This window comes from Syngnathoides biaculeatus, chromosome 12 (assembly GCF_019802595.1).
Source record: "Syngnathoides biaculeatus isolate LvHL_M chromosome 12, ASM1980259v1, whole genome shotgun sequence".
NCBI classification, from domain to species: Eukaryota; Metazoa; Chordata; class Actinopteri; order Syngnathiformes; family Syngnathidae; genus Syngnathoides; species Syngnathoides biaculeatus.
In genome coordinates, this window is record NC_084651.1 from 1,265,021 (window position 1) to 1,289,413 (window position 24,393).

A 24,393-nucleotide genomic window follows, 5' to 3' on the forward strand; every position below is an offset into this window, starting at 1 on the left:
TTCCAGCTGAGCCTCCACCGTGCTGCCTGCCCTTTTTTCATTTTAATAACATTTAATTCTATATTGACAAAAAAAACCCCCACATAATCCAAATACAGTGTACACCATATAAACGTGAACGTTAAAAAAAAAGCCTCTAATAAAGTGTTAGTCCACGTTTCTGCCGAACTGGCCTGAGGTCCTTTGACTAATCAACTACATTACCCAGAGCCCCCTTCGACATTTGAAGGTCAACTAATGGAGCGCGGCGCTCATCGCTCGATGGTGCGCTCGCCCACTCTCACTCGCGTTGCATTTTTTTTTTCGCCTTCCCGCCGAGTCTTCCTGTTTGGTTGGCCGTCCCCACGTTAGCTAGCAACCCACCCCAGGAGGGAGCTCCGCTTTGGTGTCGGGGCGACAACACGACGTCATTTTACGCAACGTTTTGTATGTCGTTTTTTTTTTTATCCCTGCCTCTCGTAAACTCCTTTTCCCCACAGCCAGAGGACGTTTTAAGTCTTCTTTTTGTTTTTGGCGTCGCCGGGTTCTCGTCAGCCGAGCTGCTCTCTCTTCTTTTTTTTTTTTTTGGACGAGCTCCAGTGGGGGGGGGGGGGGCTGACAAAAGCTTGGCCGTCAGATGTCGGACGCCTCGCAGCCCGTCAAGCGTTTCTCGCCCCCCGACCGTGTGCGGTGAAAGTATTCAAGTCTGACGCGGAGGGTTGCCGGTTATTTTTGGAAGCTCTCGCACTGGGAGGAAGGAGGAGGAGGAAGGAGGAAGGAGGTGGAGCAGGACCTCGCCGAAGAAGCACCACCGCCGCCGGCTTGCCTGGAAGAAGGCGACGCTCCACACTGGGATGGCCAACGAACCGATCATTCTCAACGTCTACGATATGGTAAAGTAACGTCTTTTGTCCAAATAAAAATCTGTTTTCAAAACGCAAATGTCACCTGTTTGACGATTAACAAATGGGTGATAAACCCTTACAAGTTCCCCCCGAACCATTCGTTTATGGCAAAAGAAAAAATGATATATTTATGTGGTGGTAACACAGTTCTCAGGATACTTTTAAAATATCCTTCTTGGACACTTAACAGTGTCCCATAATAATCGGGAGTTTCAATTGCAGTTTCAATATTAAATAAAAGAAATACTGTCCAGAAAAGACATTAGACAACCTTAAAGGCCAGTCACCTCCATTAAACCTTTGTAAATTACCATGACATGGACGACTCTGAATTTACATCCACATAAATATTCTTTTGTTTGTTTTTGATTTTGTTTTTACCAAGAACATTTTGACAGTCATACTAAGTAAATTGCTAGGCTTACTAAATCTAAAATCAATTTTAGCAGACACAAGTCAAATGAGACCTGAAAAAGCATCTATATATAAAAAAAAAAAACAACAAAAAAAGACGTTTTAAAATATTAACATTTTTGTTTGTTTTGGATCAGTTGCCGAACTTTTTTCCCGGGTGAAGGGTCCAATTTTTCTCTGTGCAAGAAGAAAACTTTGTCTGGAAAACGGTGAGATTAAATGGCCAAATGTCCCTGAAAACACCTCCCTCTTCTAAATTGCGTAAACCTCTTTGACGTCTCTATTGTATCTTTACTCTGTTTGTTGATATTGAGGCCCCGTAGCTCAGTGGTCAGAGCACTGGTTTGGTAAACCAGGAGTTGCGGGTTCGTATCCCACCGGGGCCTCCACTCCCTGGGAAGGGTTGCGTCAGGAAGGGCATCCGGCGTAAAAATTGTGCCAAACATGTATGCGCGTTCATCTGAGATGACACGCTGTGGCCACCCCGAAAGGGACAAGCCGAATGAAACTTACTCTATGTGTTGATATTCTGGTGAGTGAACCCCACTTTATTATTGATTACGTTCAAGACTCAACCACATTTTGGTGAAAGTACGTGATATCGATTTCATATGAACTTTTACCTCTCCCACTCAACTTTATTCTAAGCACAATATTCTTCGTTGTCTGTTCTCCCGTCTCCAAATTTGAGGCACTTCAAGCTTTTTTTTTGTCTTATGGACATCCACTAGCGTCATGCGAACATCTGTGCTACTTTTAACAGAGTCCAGAAACATACGATCACTCGAGCATCGACACGATTTGAATTATTCTGGGTCCAGAAGAGGAATCAAAACGTAAAAATGAATGCGAATGGAGCTTTTGATAGATACGTGGGGACGTCAAAAAACAGCGTTATTAAAAGCAGCGACTCGTTTCCTCCTAGGATAAGGTAAGCGTCTCGTCTTGTCACCGTGCAAAAGGAGGTGGGGGGTGAGCCAGACTCTCAAGTATTGATGAATCATTGATTGACATGCAAGGGGAGTGTTCTGTGGCGGGTGTTACGCGGGGTTCTTTGTTTTGGGATGCCACTGAGTGGTCACGCTGCCCTTGTGCCTGGCGTTACATCTGCCGACAAGGGTGTTGGTGGTGTCTCGTCTACTGTGTCCTTTTTGTGTGTTTTGTGTTCATACAGATTTTTCGGTACGGTATCCACACCGAACGTATCAAGTGTGGCCATTCTACACATCTGCGCAGTAAAAAAGTATTTTGTGGTTTAGACTCTAAATGGGGTGGCGCGGAGGCCGACTGGTTAGAGCGTCTCCCTGACAATTCTGCGACCCGGGTTCAAATCCCTCCTGTGTGGAGTTTGCATGTTCTCCCCGTGCCTGTGTGGCTTTTCTCCGGGTGGGCACTCCGCTTCCTCCCACATCCCAAAAACATGCAGCATTAATTGGAGATTCTAAATTGCCGCGTCGGTGTGAAAAATATGTGCCACCAGGATTTGAATTTAAAATGTAAAGTGATCACATTTTCAATAGTTGCTACAATTCGCTGTCTAAAATTCACCACCAGCCAATCCAGTTACACTTTCTTAGTATGTGACGTCACGTGACTAAGAAAACCCAACTGCGATTGGCTGGCTGTTCGGTTCCGACCTGAAGTAACCCTGCCTGGTGGCACAGACGGTGAATTTTAGACAGCGAATTGTAGCCGGTTGAATTGGTAACATTGAAAAGTTACACTGAAATACAACTACTGAAAATGTGATCTCCTTACATTTCATATTTAAATCCTATTTTCTGCGGGATTTCAAATTAAAATCCTGGTGGCACATATTTAGTCCAATTTTTGTTATTTGTTACTAGTAGTCCTAGGTAGCGTGCCTACTAGTGAGGAAAGAGCTTCCTAGTAGTACACGGATATTTAACTGACTAAAGGCTGAAACTTGCTCTAAAGCTGTTCCAGCATTTATTTACAACGCACTCGTTTCTATTCATAATTTAGTTCCCTGGGAGGATATTAGACAACTGCTCAAACTGCTTTCTATGATTCAATATTTGTTGAAAGAAGATTCAAGAAAAGAAAGACGTCCTTTACTGGGCCAAGTTCATTGGCGCCTGACGCGTCGTCGCACCGTGACGATGTCATGCTGTCATTTCACACTAGCGCGTCGCTTCATTGAAAATGATTTAGCTCATGACCTGAGTGAACTTTCTCAGGAGCTGTTTACTGTTTTAAGTCCAGTATTTCTCCTCCTTTTGGTTGTAATTGCATGAAAGAATGCCCAAATTAAAATGTGAAATTTCAGGCGAGCGGCGTCGCCTGGCGCGGAGTTCGGCGCCTCCCGGGGAAAACGTCTCCTCGAGTGGCTCATTCATCCTGTCCATTGGAGGATCAATAGTGCGTCACATGACTCGGGATCATCACAGCACTGTTAGAGTTCGGCATAAAAGCGCGACCGCTGCCGGGTTCCTCTCATCTCCGCTGAGTGCGTTTCCTGTTTGGCGCCGTTGAGTGCTTTTTAGTGCAATGTCTCACGAGCCGCGCATTTTATGTATTCAAATCAATCTCACGCTACAATATTTGTAACGTCATAAAAATAACTATATACTATGGTACCTTAGCTTGTATTTTTTTTTTGGGGGGGGTGTCATCTCTTTGCAGCTAACAGAATCATTAATTACGATTTTTCACATTCCACAAATTCCCATTTTTTTTCCTACCATTCCGCATATTTCATGCTAAAATTCATAGATAAATGGATACGTTTGGTGCTTTAAAATGATTTTTTTTTCCCCCAGTCTCAAATTTATTTCTTTTTGTTTTTGTATATTTAAATGAACTCCACAGCATTTTCAATCATCTTTAGACATCGTCTGTACTGCTGTGTGGGCTTTGGTGTAAAAACTTTTACCGGATTTCTGCGCGACGAGTCTTCTGATAAAGACACACACACACACACACACATAACCGCATTGTGTCTTTCAGACGGCAGGTTTTAACAAGCTCTGAGATAAGACTCTTATGTCACCAGCGAGCGCGAGGAGGATCCAAGCAGCAGTTCTTTTGTGGGTCGTCTGGGCTCCAAATGCGCTTGCCACTGAGGGCTCCGTTTTCAAACGCTCGACCGTTAAAGTGTGGCGGAGGCATATAAACGGCTTTCAGCCATTTTTACATGAAAGTCATTTTCCTGATTTGAGACTAACTTCATTACGTTTTTTTTTTTTTTTTTTTTAACATTTAGCTGTTTTTTTTTTCTTACTGCCACATAGACAAGATGTCATGTGGATTTCGAAAAACATTTTACTTCAAAGTATTTTCACATGACTAGCTCAGCGGAAACCATGTGAATATTCTTAAGACTGTCAAAACATTTTGCCTGGCTGAAGCATTGAAAAAAAAAAAAACCACATTTGGGTGAAAAAAGCACTTTTGTTTCTATTCTATTCCTTGGGATCGGTAAAGCATTCGGATTCAGGGTGTGACTCACCACCTCTTCTGTTATTTGCCGTAAATCTTTTGTCTTGTCACTGTTTTTGTGCACAAGTCAAATCTATGCAAGTATTTCTTTGGCGCCATCTGGTGAATTCTTGATTTTGTTGTTTGATATCATTCATTTATAGCATTTGTTCCCATCTGATTTTACATGTCCTGTATTGTGGGTGGGCCTAAAATGTGCGCCGTCAAAAGTGAAAGTATGTTTCGGCTACTAATAGCACTTGGCTTATTTTGAAGTTACGATTTTCCTTTATTCCCTTGCATTTATTTTTGTGCGTAAATGCAAAAAGGTGATTGGATGAGTTAATAGCGTTTGTGAAATGTGCCTGCGCGCATATTTGTCCACGTGTGGTTACGTCAGCTTGTGCTAGCATGTTATTTAGGCTAGTATGCTAGCTCACACAGTTAATGAGCCTTGTGTGGATGTAGTTTGTTTGTCTTATATACCGTAATTTCCGGCCTATAAGCCGCGACTTTTTTCACACGCTTTCAACCCTGCGGTTTATGCGCTGATGTGGTTAATTTGTGCATTTTTTTCTAACGGCTGCAAGGGTGCACTCAAGGAAGTGACTTTTACTGGTCCGGCCATGTTAGCGCTGTGCTAGCGTGTTACTGCCGTGTTTCAGTGACTTTTACCAGTATGTTTTTTTTTTTTTTTAAACCGGCCCTGTTAGCGTTAAACAGTTTTTCTTTGTAATTATCTTTTGTTTCAATGTGGGCACTTGCGGCTTTTCCACAGCGGCGGCGTATGTATGTACCAAATGGTATTTCCTTGACAAATGTACTGGGTGAGGCTTATAAACAGGTGCGCTCTGTTAGGCCGAGAATTACGGTAGTTTAACTACAAACTAAGAGCAGCGTTGTGTACATGCTCAGTGTATGGTGTTGATGCTTTAGGATCTGGTCTGCAATTACAAACTTGGCAGATCTTTTCCCTCTTTGCGGCAATGATGAAACTACAGTAGTAACAACTTGAATGATAGGAGTGCTTTGTCTAACCTTTTTTTTGGGGGGGGGGGGGTTTCACCCTCAGTACTGGATCAACGAGTTCACCAGCACGCTCGGCATTGGCGTCTTCCACTCAGGGATCGAGATCTACGGCCGAGGTGAGCTCATCTCACGGCGCCGTTCTGTGCCCCGCTACTGAAAGCCTCGCTAAAATATACGCTTTGATTCATTTTTCTAATAGAGTTTGCCTACGGGGGACACCCGTACCCCTTCTCAGGAATCTTTGAAATCACGCCGGGTGATGCCACTGAACTGGGTGACACTTTTAAATTCAAGTAAGTCCTTCAAAAGTCTTCCCCCCCGCCCCCCATTCTCACGATCACCCCACATTGTGCGTGTGCCATTACTTGTGCTCTATTTGATGTGCCCGGCGGTGTTGGACAGACAAGCGCACATCTTTGCTGCCTACTGAACCATGTAAATCAAATAAACACAGAGGGACTTGACACTTCCAGGGGAAAACGCACCACTAATGTTGCACAAAATTATAACGTTCAATTCTCGGCGTTCCTCGTGAGACTTCAGTTCTGCGCATGTGTTTAGCTTTTACTTTCGCTGCTATTGTGACATTTGGAAGTCATCTGGGAAATTTTCCATTTTCCGAGGTGGTGTCAGAGGTGAGTACGGGTCAGGAAATTCCGCAGTGCCACACGGAAGCGTGACGGTCACGCCCCAACGGTTTTGTCTTTTGTCCATCTAAAGTCATTTCATTGTATTGTGTTCCTTGGTGATGAATAAATAATAAGGATCGTGAACATAAAAGCATTTACAATGCAATAACAAGAGCCTGGATAATATGAATAATAAAAAAAAAATGTAGCAAAACGTTTTTCAGTATGCAACGTCTGCTCGGATTGAGTCATCAATATCCACAATGAAAATGTTTGATTTAGTCCTCGAGTTACATTGCAAGTAATTGACCCTTTAAGAGAAAATTCCGATGACGTCCTTGTGTTTTGTTTTATTTTTTTAATTGGGCCATTCTACAACAAAACTTGATATTCATTGGTGCCAAAAAGATGTCGATATACTGCAAATACAAATACATGCACACTGGGCGCACTGTCTGGTGCATTTCATGTATATTTTAATTATTTTTATCAATTTTTTCAAATAATTAAAACATACTGTATATACTTTTTTTTTTATTATTATTGTTATCGTACAGTAAAGCCTCGGTTCTCGAACTTACCCGTTTTCAAACAAATAAATCTGTTGTCGAACGAAAATTTCGAGATTTTTTGGGCTTCTGTTTTCGAAAGAAAATCAGTACTCGAACGCCCCCACAAAACCCATAAATAACATATAGCGCGCGGCCAGACCAGCTGACCCACGACGCGCTTTGTTGTGAATCCCCACGCCGCCAAAAAAAACCCTGAAATAACAATGCGTGCGGCGCAAGCAGCTGACCCACCCACGACGCGCTTTGTTATTGTCAATTCGAACGCCCCCCGGAAAAAAAAATCCGGAAATGAAATAACGTGCACGGCGCAACCAGCGCACTTTTGTTATTCTGTATAACGCAGCCTCTGTACACAGACGTGTCCTGGTAGTGACTTGTTTTTTTTTTTCTTCTTATGGAGGACGACCGTATTAACCCCCAATGATGGCTCCAAAGAAGGCAAGTTGCTTGTTTGTAAAGTTATTTTGCACTTTTATTAATAAAAAAGATTTACAAGGCTTGGGGCAGAGTTGCTACAGATACGGCAATGCGCTCGCAGCCTAGCGTACTCTACTACTAAAGCATATATTTTAAGCAAAAAAATTTATATATATTTGTTAAATTATTTTATCATATAAAGTATTGAAACTATACATGTATTTCTACTATACAGTTTATTATCAGGAAAAGCTAAAAAATGCTTTAAAAAGCCAAATTTTTCAGGCTTGGAACGCATTATTTCTTTTTCCATTCATTGTAATGGGAAACATCGATTCGGTTTTCCAACAACTCACTTATTGAACCGCTTTCTGGAACGGTTTGTGGTCGAGAACCGAGGCATCACTGTAGTTGGCTGTTGATGTCCACCCTGAGAGGATGGTACATGTTTTAATTCAGCATTGTTGGCATAAGTGTGAATAATGATCAGTTATGTGTGTGTGTGTGTGTGTGTGTGCGTGCGCAGAGAAGCCATCGTCCTGGGCAGCACCGACTTCACCGAGGACGACGTGGAGCGCATCGTGGAGGAAATGGGCAAGGAATACAAAGGCAACGCCTACCACCTCATGCACAAGAACTGCAACCACTTTTCCTCGGCGCTCTCAGAGGTATGACACACGCAGACGTGCTGTTGTGGTGGGTGGCTTGCTTGGCATTCCACGTAATTAGTTCACTCCGGTAAAACAAAGAGCTGAACGTGCCACTTGTTCAGTTAATGCAGCGAGGTTGTACATAATCCGTTTTGGATCGAAATCCAATTTCCCGTTTGTAAATAACGGAAACGGAAGAAAGTCAGGCGAACCCTCACAAGATTGCGGTTGGTCGTTTGCGCCCACGCTGCAGCGCAAATTTTTAAGTAATGTTGGGCTGCACCAAGATCTGAGCTGGAGGCTCGTAACGTCCATCCATTTTTGGCTTTGCCCCCCCCCCCACCCCCACCCCCCTTTCAATTGTACTTAAAAGTAATACAACAAAAGGACCATGTAAATTTACATCATGGTCCATTCCAAGAAAATATTGAAATTAAAGAAGGCAAATGATTGCTTGTCCAATACAGCCAGTGACGTGTGTGTGTGTGAGTGAATGAGGTCCAAATCGTTTTATCCTGCCCCGACTAATGAGGGGGGAGTCTTACAGTTAATGCCAACGCTGAGATGGGGATTAAGTGTAACGATACAAGACCAGGCGTACACACACACACACACACACACACATGCTTGGGCGCTTTCAATGTGGTAGTGGAGAAGTGATGCAAACAGCTTTTTTTTTTTTTACAATATTTGTTGAAAGCACCGTAATATAAGTGACGTGAGCATCATTTCGTCTTGTCTTGAACTGAAAAAAAATCGTGTTTTCACAAACGGGTAGCTGACGGTGCCACAATTTTGAATTCAGCGTGTGGCGTTTTCTGCGTTGTGATTGGCTATTATTAATTGTCCATTTTGACCTCAACACAAATTACACTGCCCCCTGATGGCGTTGGCGCACACTAACAATAGCAGCCCATTGAATTATCGCGATACTTCGTCGCTGTCGTCTTTTTCTTTCGGCTTGTCCCGTTAGGGGTCGCCACAGGGTGTCATCTTTTTCCATCTAAGGCTATCCCGTGCATCTTCCTCTCTTAACGTCCTCCCTCACAACACCTCAGATGAACGCCCATGTTTGGCACAGTTTTTACACCGTGTGCCCTTCCTGACGCAACCGATACACCAACTGTTTAATTCTTTCCAGTGTCATTATTTTTACAAAATACAATACTGTTTAGTGATATTTTTCTCATTTATTTGTTGCTGTTTTTTTTTTTTTTTTTTTCTTTGTATTTTTCATCAATTTCACACGGGAAAGATGATAGCAGTGTTTTGGTTCTGTAACTCAAGGCAACTCACTTTCACTTTCCGTTCATTGTTCATGATCATTTTTCTCTACTCATGGGCTCTTCTTCCTCGTCCTCGCCGTCGTCCAGATCCTGTGCGGCCGCGAGATCCCCCGCTGGGTGAACCGGCTGGCCTACTTCAGCTCGTGCGTGCCCTTCCTCCAGAGCTGCCTGCCCAAAGAGTGGCTGACGCCGGCCGCCCTGCAATCCAGCGTCAGCCAGGAGCTGCACGCCGGCGCCAGCGAGCCGGAGGAGGCGGAGGACGCCGTCGCCTCCGCCTCGCTGGCGGCCGTGGCGCCGTCCTCGTCCCGCCACCAGCCGCGGCGGTAGAAAAGCCCTCGCCGCTTTCGGACGTTTCGGCGCGACATCGCACGTGCTTCCGGGCGGCGCGAGCATTAACAGAACGTTTATTCTACGTTCCCGGCGGCCACGGCAGCTGGGTTGGCACGAAATGTGGGACTTTGGCCGCTATTTATCCCCACATTCAAGCCTGGGTGTTTTCTCACGCTGTTTTTGTCATGCCGCCGTCACCGCTGAGGTCCGGCTCGCGGTTTGCCACGGATGCAGGGATGTTCCCTCCCGACCGGATCCCTCACGTTGGATCAGGGGACGAAATGAGTGTCAGACAAGACAGAATGTGACCGTGACATGTCATGGAAACGCTTATGAAATTTAGCCGTCCTGTGTTTTGTTCCGCCTAATTACATACGATTTATGTTTTTTTTTTTTTTTTTTTTTATTGCTTTCATCCTGTTTAATTTCGGCTGACGAAATTTCTCATCAGCCCCTCATTGCCCTCATTGTCTGACATCCACCACAAACATGAAGTGGCAAAATAATAACTCGGCAAACAGCCCGAATGGCTTCACTGATGCTTTTTTGCCTTTTCTACAAATGCCGTAGTTGAATTGGTAGTTGTGTGAAGCGGCAGTCAAAAAGATGTCAGGACATAAATTGCTTGGAAGGTAGATTGGCTGGAATTTGATTCAAAAAGAGATGAGATGGAAGTTCAGTCTTAATTGATCTGTGAGGGACTGACTAATGAATTTCCAAACATTGGGGTCGTTTTTGGTTATTGATACTAATGGACTTGAATCTGTTGGACAATGGTGGATGGTCTACTTGTCTGTTACCTCACTAAAAAGCTCAAATGACTGCCACAGAAAATTTTGAGGGCAAAATGGATGGCGCACCGTAGAGATGTTAGCCAGCCACAATGTGGGCCAGAATTTGGTACCGTAGCTGTGAGAAAATGCCTTCCACCATCGACCTCCACTTTCAGTTTCAGTTCTCGTCACCAGCAGGCAGCCTTTTTTTTTTTCCTGCCACCTGGAAGTATCGCGCAGCCTGCCTGTCGGTTCACAAGCATTACGAAAGGGTCCATTTCCCGTCTTCACCCCCACCAGCTGTAAAAGGACTCGACCAAGTGGTTGAATGGTGCTTCTGCCTGTCACAGGTAACCGAGCCAAACGTCTTTTTCTCCATTTTTTAAAAGACTGAACGCTTTATTATTTTTTGTCACTTTGAGTCTGAGGGAGAGCGACTTATTTCTTACTAGCAGCAAACTGCCGTGGTGCCTTCAAGCTGGCTCGCCAGGAAGAGCAACCCAACTTTAAAAAAAAAAAAATCTTGCATTTTTTTTTTTTTTTAACTAGCACAGCAACGCATCGGATGTTTCATTGACATCTGATTCAGATATTCAAAGTCTGAAATGGATGAGAGTGCGCAGCCTTTTCCTGCTTTACTACAAATGTTTGTTTGGTATTTTTCTGTTTATAAAAAAAAAAAAACCTCAGGACCCCAAGAAGTCTTTGGTCATCATTTTAAAATAACTTCAAAATCTTATCAGGTTTTATGCTTTTCGATGCGGTCGTCGCTACGCCGCATGAACACACGGTGGCAGTTTTGTATGGAAATTAAATAGAAAATGCAACTTGTTGACAAGGTGTTTTTGTTTTCTTGTATGTGAAGTGCATTCCATACGGCAAGCCGTTTGGACATTTATTCCCCATATTTTGATCCCCGGCGATTGAAACGTAGGAGGTGTGCTGATGTCCTGGGACTGCTTTCTTACATCTGGGACTGGGCGTCTTGAATTTGTGCAAGGAATCTCATGATTGTCGACGCTACAGCGTGAAGTATACTGCAATGATTTCCTCCGAAATATCTCCCAAGTCAAGCTAAAAATATTTGGATCATGGGCACATTGACTTCTATAATGTTTTTGGGTCAGGTGACATCTCAAATGCGTTTTGAATTGAAATGATTTCATGTGTTGAATCAATATCTTCAATGCTGCAAATCTGACCTGTCGTCACTGCTGGACGCAGCCACGATGAAACTGCAAGTGAGCACGCATCTCACTGCAGTTTTTCCTAGATACACCAGGTTTAAAAACCCCAAACGGAACAGCAGCTGTTTCGGGGGCGCAAGGTGTCTGAAAGACCCAACGGGCTTTGACACCGGCAGCACAGCTCAGTTCACGCTTAGCCGGTTTTACGGTCTTGAGACTTTGAAGACACCCTGAGTGCCGGAGGCAATCCGGCAAATCATGTTTTGGGGCTGCTTTGCTACGCCTGGCACGCAGGATCCCTTCAGTCCGAACAGGATACGATGAAACTCGAACACCGAAGACCACTGAGCTTTAAACTCATTTCTTTTGACACTTAATCCCTCCTAGCCCCCCCCCCCCCCAAAATTACTTTATTGCTAAATTTGGGCTCGAACGTATACTTAGTGTATTAGAGCTATCCAAAGCACAACACGTGGAACAAAATAAGTGCATTGGGAGTGTTTGAAATACTTTTCATTAACTCTGAAGAATGTGCAACTATGGGTGGAGTCAGATGAGATGTGTATTTTAAATTTGCATACATCAGTTGAATAATATGAAAATGTGATTTAAAATACAGTACAGGAGCTGTCTGACCCCATGCTGCCTTCTACCAGTACTGCAGCATAGATTATCGTTCTCCTACTCAACTTTTTGATTTGATGTGTACTGAGGGAATAATTATTTTTTAAAAAAAAAACACCCTTTTTTTTCCCAAATACACTGAGGCATATTTTTGCCATTTTCCGGCCTAACGTCGGGGCACGAACTTGAATTTGACGGGCTTGACCGGCTGGAACTTCCAGTTAAACTCCAGAGGAATCTAAAAAAAGGGGAAGCGACAGCGCGAGACGTTAGCAAGAGCGACAAAAGCGACGCGATGCAAATGAAGCTAAAAAAAAACGTCTTACGACGGTCTCCTCGCACGTCTCCACTTTGTAGCTCTGCAGAAGGCGGACCAGGACCAGCTTGACCGTGAGGAGAGCGTAGCGCATCCCCACGCAGTTGCGGGGGCCCAGGCCGAAGGGCATGTAGGCGTAGGGGTTCACCTCGTCGCCGCCGTCTTTGCTGAACCTGCGACGGGACGGCAGTGACGTAGAACAATTTCATTGGAGGTATGGCGGGATTTATGACTTTATTACTAGTGGTCATTGTTTTGAATTATGTAATCATACAAGCCCTCAGCGAGGCATACTTTTATTACTAAATTGAATTATGTGACTAGTCTATCTTTATGGTCTTGATGGAATTCTATTTCCAAAATGATTACACACTAGGAAATCCCTCAGGGTGTCTTCATTTCAGTTATGAAACAATCTGATTTGCTCCAAATTGGTGACTTTTAACAAACTCGCAGACAAGGTTTCAGTTTTTGATGTAACCATGTAAGTTGATATTGCCAAATTCATTAAAGAGCAGGAAAATCCCCACCGTGCAATCTACAATTTGAGGTATGACGCGATGTAGTCGGTGAAATTATGACTGGAGGAGAGCTCTCCTTTCTTTGGCGTTATGAAATCACGACACGACACTATTATCGATAAAAACACGCGGACTCGCCTTTCTGGTCGGAAACTTTCCGGGTCCTTCCAATAGCGGGGGTCCTTGTGGACCACCGTCACGGGAACGTTGACCAGGGTCCCCTCGGGGATGGTGAGGCCGCCGACCTCGATGGTCTTTTTGCACAAGCGCTCCAGCCGAGGCGCCGGCGGGATGACGCGCAAGGACTCGTTAATCACGTTGTCCAGGTACTCCATGGCTTGCAGCCTCTCGTATGAGATGGAGCCCTTGGGACACGGACGGGAGACTCGCTTAAATGCACAATGTTCCGGAGTCCCAAGAATTTCAACAGAAAATGGTGGCCATTTCTCCAATCCTTAAGGCAACCTCTCAAAAGGATAATTGACTGAATTGTGGCAAACTCCCTGAAGGCAATTGGTGAAGAATAAACAACAACAAAAGTAAATGCAACAACGGCGTGAAGTGTACATCTTCGGAAAGGTTGGCGTCGATCTCCTCCAGCAGCTTCCTCGCGGCCTCCGGGTGGGTGACGATGTTGTACAGCACGTACGTGAGCGTGGTGGACGTGGTGTCAAAACCCCCAAAGATGAAAATGAGAGCCTGCGACAGGATCTCCCTTTCCGTCAGGCCTGCGACGTTCAGACGGCGTCTCACTGGACTTTTCGGGACTCGCTCGACGACGAACTCCTACCTTTGCTCGGCTGCTCGTGTTCGCTCTTTATGTCCGACTCGGGGATCTCGTGCTGGATCATCACCTGCAGGAAGTCTGCTTGACTCTGCGCACACGCATTGGACACATTATTAGCGGCGTTATTACAGTTGTGCCGTTATGAACGTCTCTCTGACAACGGCGGTATCTCTGCATATTGCTGCTGCCAGCGTCGCATGTTACCGGGGAGGTCAAAAGTTCCGTTTTTTTTTTTTTTATCGTTTTACATCATGTCATTTATCAGCGGGTAGGGCAAAGAGGTGAACAGAGTCCAGGCCGCTGCGTGAATCACTACATCGCCGACAGCCTCTCGAGATACGGGATTAGCTGACATTTTGGCACGTTTTAATTACAAAGCAGTCCAAGATGGGGGTGGGGGGTAATGTACAAATTGGTGCAAAATTGCTAAATTGACCCGAAAATGTCAAAAATCATTAGTCAGTAATCAAAAGTAGTCGACTTGCCAAAATAAAATCTTGATGACAAGAGATCTGGAATGTTCCAAGAATTAAACAAAAATAATTAAAAAAAAAAAGAAAAAGTAACTCTCATGCAATGAACGTATTAAAGTTGAAGAATAAAGTATGACAATCCCAAATGGCAGCATTACTAAAACAAAGAAAAGCTGGAGTCAAAACACAAAATGTCATAAAAAGAAGAAGGAAAGACACTCAAGCCATATTACGAGAAAAATGAAATGTTAAAAATGTCAATGTTATACAACTAAAGTTTCAAATTTAAGGAGAATGCCGTAAAGTTACAAGAGCAAAAAGATTACGAGAAAATCCCAAGGACAGTCGTAATATTACAAAAACATAACAATATAAGATAAGTCATTCATCTAAAAGTGCTTCATGAATAAAGCTGGAAAAATACAACTGGAATGTTACAAGAAAACAAAGTTATGTGAACGGGGTACAAAAGTTACAAGTTTTTTTCCACGTTATGTTATGAGGATAAAGTTGTAGAATTACATCTTTTTTTTTTTTTTAATGAAAACGCTGTGAAATTTACCGGCTGGTCCTCTTGATGCTGATCTTTAAACTTCTTAATGATGTTGAAGAAAAAATTGGTGCTGGCCTTTGGCGCAAAGTCGACGTCCAGCAACTTGCACAGCTTGACGAGGAATGGAAAAAGCACTGCGAAGCGAGAGAGACCCAACGCGATTAAAAAGGCTCACGCGACGCGACGTTCAGAACGGACACCTACGCAAAAGGATGAACGGCCAAAGTTTGAAGTTCAAAATTTTCTGGAGGTGGACCAGGACGGGGTCGTCCGGGCGGTTGATGGAGTCCGTGTCCACGCTGAAGGAGGCGCTGGTCACCACGTCCAAACTGTACGGCCCGAAGAATCTGGGGGGGGCGCGCCGGGACGTCGCCGTGGTTCGCAGATTTAAAAAAAAAAAAAAAAAAAAGTCAAAAGTGGACCGTCGGCAGATAATCGGACAGTCGGAAAGGTCGACAAAGTGCAAGAAAAGTCAAACTTCTAAAGACAGAGCCGTAAAGTTCCCAAAATAAACCTAGCCTAACATTCCAACCTAAATGTATGAAGTTATGGAAAGACAGTCAGGAAAACAAAATGAAAGTCGCGGAAGGCGTACGCACTGTTTGATGTCCACGGGTCGGCTCAGATCCTTTTCCCGCAAACTCTGGAGCAGTCGCTCCGCGGAACGAGTGACCAGGGGGAACACCTTACAGCCAACAAAGCACAAACATCCTTGTCCAAATAAAAAAATAGATATTATTTTGCCATTTTCAGAACTTCATATCTATCCCATCTATTTGCTTTGCCGCTTATCCTCACGAGGGTCACGGGGAGTGCCGAAGCCTGTCCCAGCTGTCGACGGGCAGGAAGCAAGGCACACCCTGAACCGGTCGCCAGCCAATCGCAGGGCACGTGGAGACAAACAGCCGCACTCACAATCACACCCACGGGGCAATTTAGAGTCTCCAATTAATGTTGCGTGTTTTTGGGGATGTGGGAGGAAACCGGAGGAAAAACCACGCAGGCACGGGGAGAACATGCAAACTCCACACAGGCGGGTCCGGGATTGAACCCGGGACTTCAGAACTGTGAGACAAATTCAAATTATGTCCTTATCATATTGCTGCGATTGGCTGCCAACCACTTCAGAAAATGGACGGATGACGACTTTTAGCCTCGTATTTTAACGTTCCCGGTATTAATACGTAGCGGCTTTTGGGACGAAAAAACAAACAAAAAAAAAAAAAAAAAAAGCAAAGTTCCACAAATGGAGTTGAAACATTTTTGTGTTTTTGTCCCGGAAGCATCCTGACCTGCTTGAGCTTCCCGCTCGTGAAGCACGGCGACAAGGAGCTGCGGATCCGTTTCCATCGCTCGTCTTTGACGGAAGTGATGGCGTCGGCGAACGCTCCCAGCACGAGCGCGTCCTGCGGGCCGAGGAAACGCAACGCCGCCGTCGTCGTTACGCGCGCTTTCAAACATTCGCGACAACGGCGCGTGGAGCGCGCACGCCTTGAAGAATAGTCGCACCCGATACATGCTGGAAAACACGCTTCGAAAAGATTTTAGACAAATGAGTTGTATACTTTAAAGTGACGTGCAACTAAACTGTACAAAGCAAATGGACTCTTAATGGATCTTTAAAAAAAAAAAAAAATATGAAGCCAATGTAACAGTTTGCATCTAATTCAGTGGTTCATTTGCATACCACTAGAGGGAGCTCTCGTACGAGATTGGCAATTATTGAGCAGGAATAACAAAGTACGAAAAGAAAGGAACAAGAACTTCAGATGTGCAGAAATATGATATATTCTTTTGAAATAATGGTAAAAATGAAGAAAGTTACCTGAAACAAGGTGGCGAAAACAGTAAAAAAAAAAAAAAAACCTCAGAAGTTGAAACTTAAAATTCTCTAAAAACTGCCACATCTTCAAGTTTAAAATAAATACAAATAAAATGAAACTTTTTCTGTTCCTCGATTCAACTCCGCCCCCCCAAATAAAAAATATGTACAGTGTATAGTGATTTTTTTTTTCCCCTTACCCTGCGGTTGGTGAACACCGTGTAGCAATCCTTCACCATCACCGTCTTGATGATCTCGGGGTCCGTCACCATCAGCACCGGAGTTCTGCCGTCAAACAACCTGCGGGCGCACAAACGGTACCGCGGACCTTGAGAGGGCAAAATTGGAACGTCACCGGGAGAAAAAGAAGAAACATTAAAAATAATAATAAGTCAAGAGATTAAACAGGCGATGTTACAAAAAAAAAGTTGTGAAGTTACGAGAAAGAAAAAAAAAAGTTACAGGATTAAAGTTGTAATCCTTTGGAAAAAGAAAATAAGAAACTTGGCTAAAACTATTTAAAAAAAAAAAATCACGGCAAAATAACAGTAAAGTTAAGATAATAAAGTTGCACCCAAACCCCCAAAAAGATTTGAAATGGGGAGGAAAAAATGTCATACTAACAAGAATTTTTTTTTTTGTCACAGGAGAAAAATAACGTCATGATGACATACATCGAGAGATTAAAGTGGTGATGTTTCAAAAAAAGTTTTCAAGTTATGAGAAAAAAAAAAATTACATGATTAAAGTTGTACTCCTTTGGCAAAAGAAAATAAGAAACTTGGCAAAATAACATTAAAGTTATGATAATAAAGCTGTCCCCAACCCCCAAAATGATGACAATAGGGAGAAAAAATGTAAAAAAAAAAAAGAGAAAATGTAATGCGACCGATTTTGTCTCAGAGTAAAATTGGGAAAAAATGTAAAAAAAATAAAATAAAATACAATAAATGGGAAAAAAAATTGTAACATCATGATGACAAAGTCGCAAAGTTACGAGAAAAAAAAATAAAGAATAGAGGAAAAATACATCATGTCCTGAGAAAATTCAGAGGATAAAAGTAAAAACAGAATATTGTGAAAACAATATTAAAGAAAATATAACGTCGTCACTTCAGTTTCATTGTAAAGGAGGCGATGAGGTCACAAAATTTGGAGAGAAAAGTAACACAGTAAAGTGACAAAAAAAGGAATGAACGTCACATGAATGAAATTGAACTCACAATAAAAGTTGGAGTTACGACAAGACAGGAAAGAAAGTTACAAGAGCAAAATGGAAATAAAAGATACGCGACAAACGAGAAAAAAAGTCATTCACGCACAGAGTTCAAGTCATCATTTTTCTAGGGAAAAGCCATAATGTTGCTAGATATTTTTTTAACCTAAACAAATTAAGTCATGAGTAATGACAATAAAATCAGAAAGCTACAAGATCAGTTTGATTTTTTTTAATTATTATTATTAACGTTGTCTTAAAAAAAAAAAAAAAAAGGCACAGCTACCGTGAATATTGTTAAATCATGTCACATGGACAGGGAATCTGTTTACTTTGAGTAATTTTACTGGACTGGATTTGATTTGGGGGTGGGGGGAGGGCAGCTGATAAAGCGTCGGCCTCACAGTTCTGAGGACTCGGGTCCGATCCCGGCCCCGCCTGTGTGGACTTTGCACGTTCTCCCCGTGCCTGTGTGGGTTTTCTCCGGTCTCCTCCCACATCCCCCAAAACATGCAACATTAATCGGACACTCTAAATTGCCCCGTCGGTGTGATTGCGAGTGCGGCTGTTTGTCTCAATGTGCCCTGCGATCGGCTGGCGACCGGTTCAGGGTGTACCCCGCCCGCCTCCTGCCCGTCGACGGCTGGGATAGGCCCCAAGCACTACCCGTGACCCTCGTGAGGATAAGCGGCTAAGGAAATGTATTTGATTTGACCGTTTGGCATTTTGACCCTTTGCCTCCGGTGAGCTCCCACCGTCGCCGTCTTGACACCCAATGAGCGGTTTTGCAGGTTTGTGGCGAGTCAAGGGTAAGGAAAGCTGCAGGGCGTCGTGACTCACCCCCACGCGTCTCCATACTTGGCGTGACACTCCCGGTCAACAGCTAACAAGCCCTAAAAAAGAACCAAAAGCCATTGGGTGAGTACAACGCGGTCGAAACAACATCGAGTGGAGTTTCTGACCGACTTTTCTAAAAAGCCACATCGTGCCCATAAAGGGGAGGGGCGTCGGGCCTGGAATTCCCAACTTTTTGAAGCGGCCATAAGGCCACACGCCGTACCTACAAAACATACAAAGTCACTCGGGGGGAAAACCAAACACAAATAAAGAAATAAAGTGAAACGTACTCACAGTAAAAGCAAGGTGAAAAACAGAGCCACTAAAGTCCAGGTTGTGGCCGAAAAAAGGTCAAAGGGCAACATCGTGTTCGTCGAGGACTCTCAAGCGTGAATGCGAAAACAAGGAAGTGTTGCGCCATACCTTCAACCTCCGATCAGCACATGACGTCACTTAATAGCTCTCTTCCTAATTTGATTATTAACAATATCTATATTCAAACACACATCATGCCACCCCCCGGGTCAATAATGTATTTAATCAAGCTTGCAATCAAATTGATTTTAACAAGTACGTACGTCTCGTTGAGGCTCAGTTGCCAGATTTTGTTCGTGGGACTTGGTCACTTTTTCCACCTTATTTCGCTTACAGAAAAGTTTTAGTTGGCCATTTTGCGCCGTCGACGAATCGAATGAATGTCAACAAGTGATCACGCCTCATTTGAACGCGCAAGCACGTTCGAGTTCTGACTTCATTTGACTCCCATTGCAGTCCTACATATAGTGTGAGCCAGTTGAAATGACATACTTTTAAACTTATATCGCTTCCAACTCCATTTGCTATTTAGCCCTTGTACTGGTCATAATTTATCGTTTATTAAATGTTGTCTCGATGAGGTTTGAGCCTTCTGGCTCGCCGTAATGCCCAGAAGTAGGCGTCTATCACCTTTAATGGGGTATTTTTCCATTTGGAATATTTTAACTGTATTAACTTCAACTTTAATAGCTCGAATTTTGACCTTTAAGAAAATTCAGTCTCTCATAAGTGAGGTTAGGTGCAAGCCTTTTTCCGTGGAATAATTCTAACCCGAATGTAAAAACAAATAAAACTCATCGCATTTACCCACACAATTATTATAGCTCACCATAATAAATTATACATAAGTATATGTATTAAAATAAGTTTTGTCACTTGTGCATGTTTTAATGTAAATCTTTGTCACCAGTACACGGTCTTGATAAAGTTTGAGCTTTCCGCCCCACCGTAGAACAACCCGGATGTAGATCTTCGCTACCATTGCACATTTTATCCTTTGGCGCCCCTAAATTGTCACAAATTGTTCCTTTCTAGTTTGTCTCCCCCCCACCCCCCCCTTTTTTTTTGGGAAGCTATTTCGTTTACGAATAAGTGAGGTAAGGTGCACACGTTTATTGTCACGTGTTATTTCAACGAAAATGTCGCTTGTCATCTGACCTACAGTTTAGCTTGCTCGCAAGTACCAACTAATGGTAGCTCACCGTAAATTTGTGTAAAGAAACCCTGATAAATAAGTACACGAAACGAGCAATATAAACAACTCAATGTCACACAATGAAGGTCGAATTAAGTAGGGTACGTATACATCAATCAAGTTACACGTGACGCTGTGCTGTTGTTATAATTATTCAATTTCGTAAGACTGGGAGTCATTTTTCAAAATGGAAACCACAAAGAAACATCTGATTTGTTTGGATTTTGAACCAAATTTCCTAACCTTGGAAAAGGATGACATTTCAGTCAGTTCCAGGGTCAAAGTATCCCCATCTAACAACCTTCAAGTGTACAGTAAATCCTCTAAGTAGCATTTTTGATGTACGAGACGTTTGAGTGCATAGCCACTGTATAATAATCCAACTCAAATCAAGTTAAGGGTATGCTATGATACCTAACATTTCAAGTTGTTGCATTAATTTTGACGCCCCCTTGTATCTTTACCCATTTTGTATGTCAATTACTAATTGCAATCTTTATAATGGGAAAAAAACTCCTGAAACATTTTACATTCATATTAGTTGCATTATGTTGGCTGTTTGGTTATTAAAATTGGTAAGTAAGAATTGTTTGTTTTTGTATTTGGTATTGTTAGTTAGTGAGTTGAATAAATAAAAAGATGTTTATTTTGGGATATAAGGTAATTATAAAAAATATTTTGCTTGTATATAGATTAAGAGTCCTTTCATATTTTACATCCAAACTTGGTGCATTAATGTAGTATTTTTTGGGGGGGGATGGTTAATTATATTTGTCTATATTTTAAAGATGAATTAAAACCACTTTAATATTAGGTCAAAATTAAAAAAATGCCTATACTTGTATTTCATGAAATGACAGCAGTTGTATTCATAGATTGATTGCAGGTATCTTATATTTTGAGAAATCCATTTTCTGCCAATTAATCAGGTGAACCAATGAAATATGCCCGTGAGCTATTGTAATGTCGGGTCACCATCCTCGTAGTGCACACGGTGTCTGTGATTTTGAGCGTATTGCGGCTTTCGAACGCGCGGCCCGGGCCGGTGAGTGACGCGGGCGTCGGCCGCCGTGAGCTGAATCTCTTTTTGTTTTTCTTTTTCCCGTCGCTGCATCTGCGAAGCCAGCGTGCGCCATGTTCCTCACCCTGGCCCTGCTGCGTAAGGGGATCCCGGGCAAGCAGTGGATCGGCAAGCACCGGCGTCCGCGGCCCATCACGTGGCAGATGAAGCGCAACATGCTGAAGCACCTGGAGCGCGAGGCCGAGAACGAGTACTGGATCAGCCGGCCCTACGTGACGCCCCAGCAGGAGGCCGGAAGCGCCGCCGAACGCCGCGCCGCCGTCTGGCTGCGCATCAAGGAGGCCAAGTTCAACAACTTCCCGCAGCACAAGACCATCACCGATCACCTGGCCCAACTCAGAATGGCCAAGAACTGGTGCACTTAACGCTCGAGTTTGGACATGGAAATACTTTCGAGCGCGTCTCCGTCTGTGTACAGTTCGGTTCTCCACCTGTTTGTGTCATCATTCATATATAAAACTCGAGTTGAAATCCTGCAACTGGTTTTTGCTCGTCTCTTTTTCAAGATGTGAACTGGCACCTTGGCCTAATTTATGCAATCTACACTTGAATTTTCCCTCCACTTCTCAGGTTTTCTTCAAATTTGAACAAAAATTGTGAATGGAAGGAAAATTTCCTTGATAGCATTTTGTGTCGAAGTGTGCTCGTAAGTCTTGATGAATCTCGTGCGAAGGTGGTAAATGCAGCCGTTTATGGAACATGCGGGTGATGTTTAAGGTTCACTCTGTAAGCGCTTTGTTGCCACCTTTTGGATGTTGTCATTGCAGAATTCATCTTGTGCTCTATTGAAGGGCTGTACCTTGAGGTTCAAACCCGCAACCTCCTGACTGCGAGGCAGGTGAGCTCAACAGTGTTCTGTCATAATTCATAATTCTCTTCCAGATCCTGAGCTAGCATCCCGAACAACTGTTCTCAACTTGTAGAACACAAAAAACAGTTTTAGCTGAAGTAAATTGCTGTACCTGATGAACATAAAATGGTATGTAATCCAAAACCTAATGAATATACAATTAAAAAAAAACAAATATTCTTTACAAATTTATGCAGTTCCTGCGATGCACTTGTTTAAATGGTCACAATCCTTCCCTTGGCTATATTAGGTGGAAGTTAAAAAAAAAAAAAGTTTTCCAAGTTCTTTTTAACAAATAGGTATAAGTATCGTTTTATTGAAAGCTTATTTCCACCAGCATACAGTAGCATGCGGAAGTATTTGTACAATGCCAAATTTGTCCAACACCTCTGTTCTCAGGAACTCCAAAGTATTGGGTTATTCCATCTAATATACTGTATATATTTTTGATTATTGACATTTTTATGCAGACGCGTTGCCAGGCCGTTGTCATACTTTTCAGTGAGTTTTTTTTTTTTTTTCTTTTTTCTTCAAGTGCTACCTGCTGAAACTGCAGAAGAAAATGACTTCTTCACTGTAACGTATGACGAAATGTGCTGTGCGACAATACGGAAATCGTATCTATTTTTCAAAGTCGATGTGAACATCTTTCAAGTTTTTCGTCTTGAATTATTAATGATTTTTTTTTTTGTTCTACCGCTCCTGCATGTTTCTCTTCCTCACCGGGAGGACAACCTCACCAATGCGAGCTTCATTTTGAAGGATGTTATTGGGTTCCTGCTGGTTCCCATAGCAACCGCCACTGTCAAGTCTTCACGCCTCAATTCGGCCTTCCAGGGGCCAGTATGAAACGGTACGATGAAACAATATTTTTTTATGATGATGTGTTTTCTAATTGAAATATTTGCCGTGGCATAATTGCTTTTCAGTCATCGTCAAATCTAATCTAGAAAGCCGGGCCCCTCGTATCTCAAGTACTTTTTCGCTCTTGAAATTCCTCCTTGGTGCGTGAGCTTCCTTTCGTCCGGCAGGTGTCGCTGTTGCACCGCATCCTTCTCCACTGGGCCAGGGATGGAGGGAGCTCCGCACCCCCTCCGCCCCCCCACAGTCCGGGTGGGCCCCGCCTCTCCCGCATCCGAGTCAGCATCTCAGGCGTCCTCCTCCTCCTCCTCTTCCTCCTCCTGGATGAGGAAGATGAGGATCCGCCGCACCAGCGGGCTGACGAGCCAGCATCAGCAGCAGCAGCAGCCGCCGCCGCCGCACAGGCAGCACGCACGCATCCACGCCGCGGCATCATGACGCCGGAGCACCGCGCCGAGCCTCGCCTTGAGCAGGCCGAGTGAAGCGGCAGGATGGCGGGGGGCCGCCGAGGACTTGTGGCCCCTCAGAATACTTTTTTGGAGAATATTGTCCGGCGTTCCAACGGTAAGAGCAGCTTTCGCTTTCCGTCAGCGTGCGTGCGCGTGCGCGTGTGTGTGTGTCCATTAAGTATCAGTTGATCCGCTGCCAAATTGGTTCATTGGGGACTTATTTTTGAGAGGGTTTGATGGATAAAGTTGCGGTTTGAGTGACGATGGAAATTGGGAAAGCCCACCCCCCCCCTTCCCCCACATACCCCCCCAGAAAAACAACACACCCTGTCGTTATGGATCATTTAAAAAAAAAAACACTTCTACTCCAGAAATATTGGAGTTAGCCAGAAGCAAGCGCGTTTGATGGAAATGGGATCTAATCTCTTAGGTGCGTTTTCCAAATATGGTAAGAAAATACAGTACATCCCTGCTGCGATGCTCCAGTAACATTTGTACAAACAGTGCAAAGTGAGGACCGTGATATAAGTGACGGATAAAAAAAAACCTTGATTATACATCTAATCATGTTTGGAGCTCTATTTTGTGTTAAAACTGGAGGGATAATAACAATTATAAATGATGTGTCCATTTTAGAAACAAATGCAAACGGAAAGATACGATAAAACAATGTGATAGTATAACCGAGTGTCAGATTTTAGCTAATAATCAACTTGAGGGTCCGAACTTGTGATGACATCAAAACCTCCCGCAGGCTTGATTTCGCACATTAGAGACATTTTGATGGACCAGAAACAAAAGACTGTCGTCGCTTGAAAATTTTAATTAGAGCAACTTTTATATGAGAAGCTTTTGGAATTCTCTCAGGGAGCGAGACCGTT

The 24,393-nt window shown here is 43.4% G+C and overlaps 4 protein-coding genes across 14 annotated transcripts in view; 3 read left to right on the top strand and 1 right to left on the bottom strand.

Moving 5' to 3' along the window:
* Window positions 1-222: 222 nt before the first annotated feature.
* Window positions 223-11,257, top strand: desi2 (desumoylating isopeptidase 2). The gene is made up of 5 exons (XM_061837597.1): window positions 223-872; window positions 5,812-5,884; window positions 5,968-6,061; window positions 7,913-8,054; window positions 9,410-11,257. The coding sequence occupies exons 1-5, from the start codon at window positions 834-836 to the stop codon at window positions 9,647-9,649; spliced, it is 588 nt and encodes a 195-aa protein (XP_061693581.1). The 5' UTR covers window positions 223-833; the 3' UTR covers window positions 9,650-11,257.
* LOC133509982 (cytochrome P450 3A40-like) lies at window positions 10,215-19,477 on the bottom strand. 2 transcript variants are annotated; one of them, XM_061837592.1, is made up of 14 exons: window positions 19,340-19,477; window positions 19,056-19,229; window positions 18,891-18,984; window positions 18,765-18,817; window positions 16,909-17,008; window positions 16,179-16,292; window positions 15,486-15,571; window positions 15,091-15,233; window positions 14,896-15,020; window positions 13,864-13,948; window positions 13,641-13,801; window positions 13,212-13,438; window positions 12,563-12,725; window positions 10,215-12,474 (listed from the first exon to the last, which is right to left on the bottom strand). In XM_061837592.1, the coding sequence occupies exons 2-14, from the start codon at window positions 19,124-19,126 to the stop codon at window positions 12,403-12,405; spliced, it is 1,494 nt and encodes a 497-aa protein (XP_061693576.1). In that variant the 5' UTR covers window positions 19,127-19,229; window positions 19,340-19,477; the 3' UTR covers window positions 10,215-12,402. The 2 variants fall into 2 exon arrangements, with proteins under 2 accessions (XP_061693576.1, XP_061693577.1); XM_061837593.1 differs by having other exon boundaries at window positions 19,056-19,251; window positions 19,340-19,475.
* mrpl57 (mitochondrial ribosomal protein L57) lies at window positions 19,431-21,831 on the top strand. Of its 8 annotated transcripts, none has more exons than XM_061837604.1 (2): window positions 19,431-19,545; window positions 21,394-21,831. In XM_061837604.1, exon 2 carries the CDS (start codon window positions 21,406-21,408, stop codon window positions 21,715-21,717), a length of 312 nt encoding a protein of 103 aa, XP_061693588.1. In that variant the 5' UTR covers window positions 19,431-19,545; window positions 21,394-21,405; the 3' UTR covers window positions 21,718-21,831. The 8 variants fall into 8 exon arrangements, with proteins under 8 accessions (XP_061693588.1, XP_061693589.1, XP_061693587.1 ...); XM_061837605.1 differs by having other exon boundaries at window positions 19,443-19,545; window positions 21,398-21,831; XM_061837603.1 differs by lacking the exon at window positions 19,431-19,545 and adding an exon at window positions 19,631-19,716.
* Window positions 21,832-22,852: 1,021 nt separating this feature from the next.
* kcnh1a (potassium voltage-gated channel, subfamily H (eag-related), member 1a) overlaps window positions 22,853-24,393 on the top strand; it is a 40,127-nt gene continuing 38,586 nt past the window's right edge. For all 3 annotated transcript variants that reach the window (XM_061837583.1, XM_061837584.1, XM_061837585.1), the window contains exons 1-2: window positions 22,853-23,055; window positions 23,234-23,627. In XM_061837583.1, coding sequence (XP_061693567.1) covers window positions 23,555-23,627 — 73 coding nt within the window. In that variant the 5' untranslated portion in view covers window positions 22,853-23,055; window positions 23,234-23,554. The remainder of the gene's footprint in view (window positions 23,056-23,233; window positions 23,628-24,393) is intronic.

Coding starts and splice junctions, on each gene's coding strand:
- mrpl57 (XM_061837598.1), top strand. CDS start 20,352: ATGAAGGTCGAATTAAGTAGG. Junction 20,373..21,393: donor TGAAGGTCGAATTAAGTAGG/GTACGTATACAT, acceptor GCATCTGCGAAG/CCAGCGTGCGCCATGTTCCT.
- LOC133509982 (XM_061837592.1), bottom strand. CDS start 19,126: ATGTTGCCCTTTGACCTTTTTTCGGCCACAACCTGGACTTTAGTGGCT. Junction 16,293..16,908: donor CGGTGTTCACCAACCGCAGG/GTAAGGGGAAAA, acceptor CTCGGCCCGCAG/GACGCGCTCGTGCTGGGAGC. Junction 13,802..13,863: donor ACACGAGCAGCCGAGCAAAG/GTAGGAGTTCGT, acceptor TGAACGTCGCAG/GCCTGACGGAAAGGGAGATC.
- desi2 (XM_061837597.1), top strand. CDS start 834: ATGGCCAACGAACCGATCATTCTCAACGTCTACGATATG. Junction 6,062..7,912: donor GGTGACACTTTTAAATTCAA/GTAAGTCCTTCA, acceptor GTGCGTGCGCAG/AGAAGCCATCGTCCTGGGCA. Junction 8,055..9,409: donor TTTCCTCGGCGCTCTCAGAG/GTATGACACACG, acceptor GCCGTCGTCCAG/ATCCTGTGCGGCCGCGAGAT.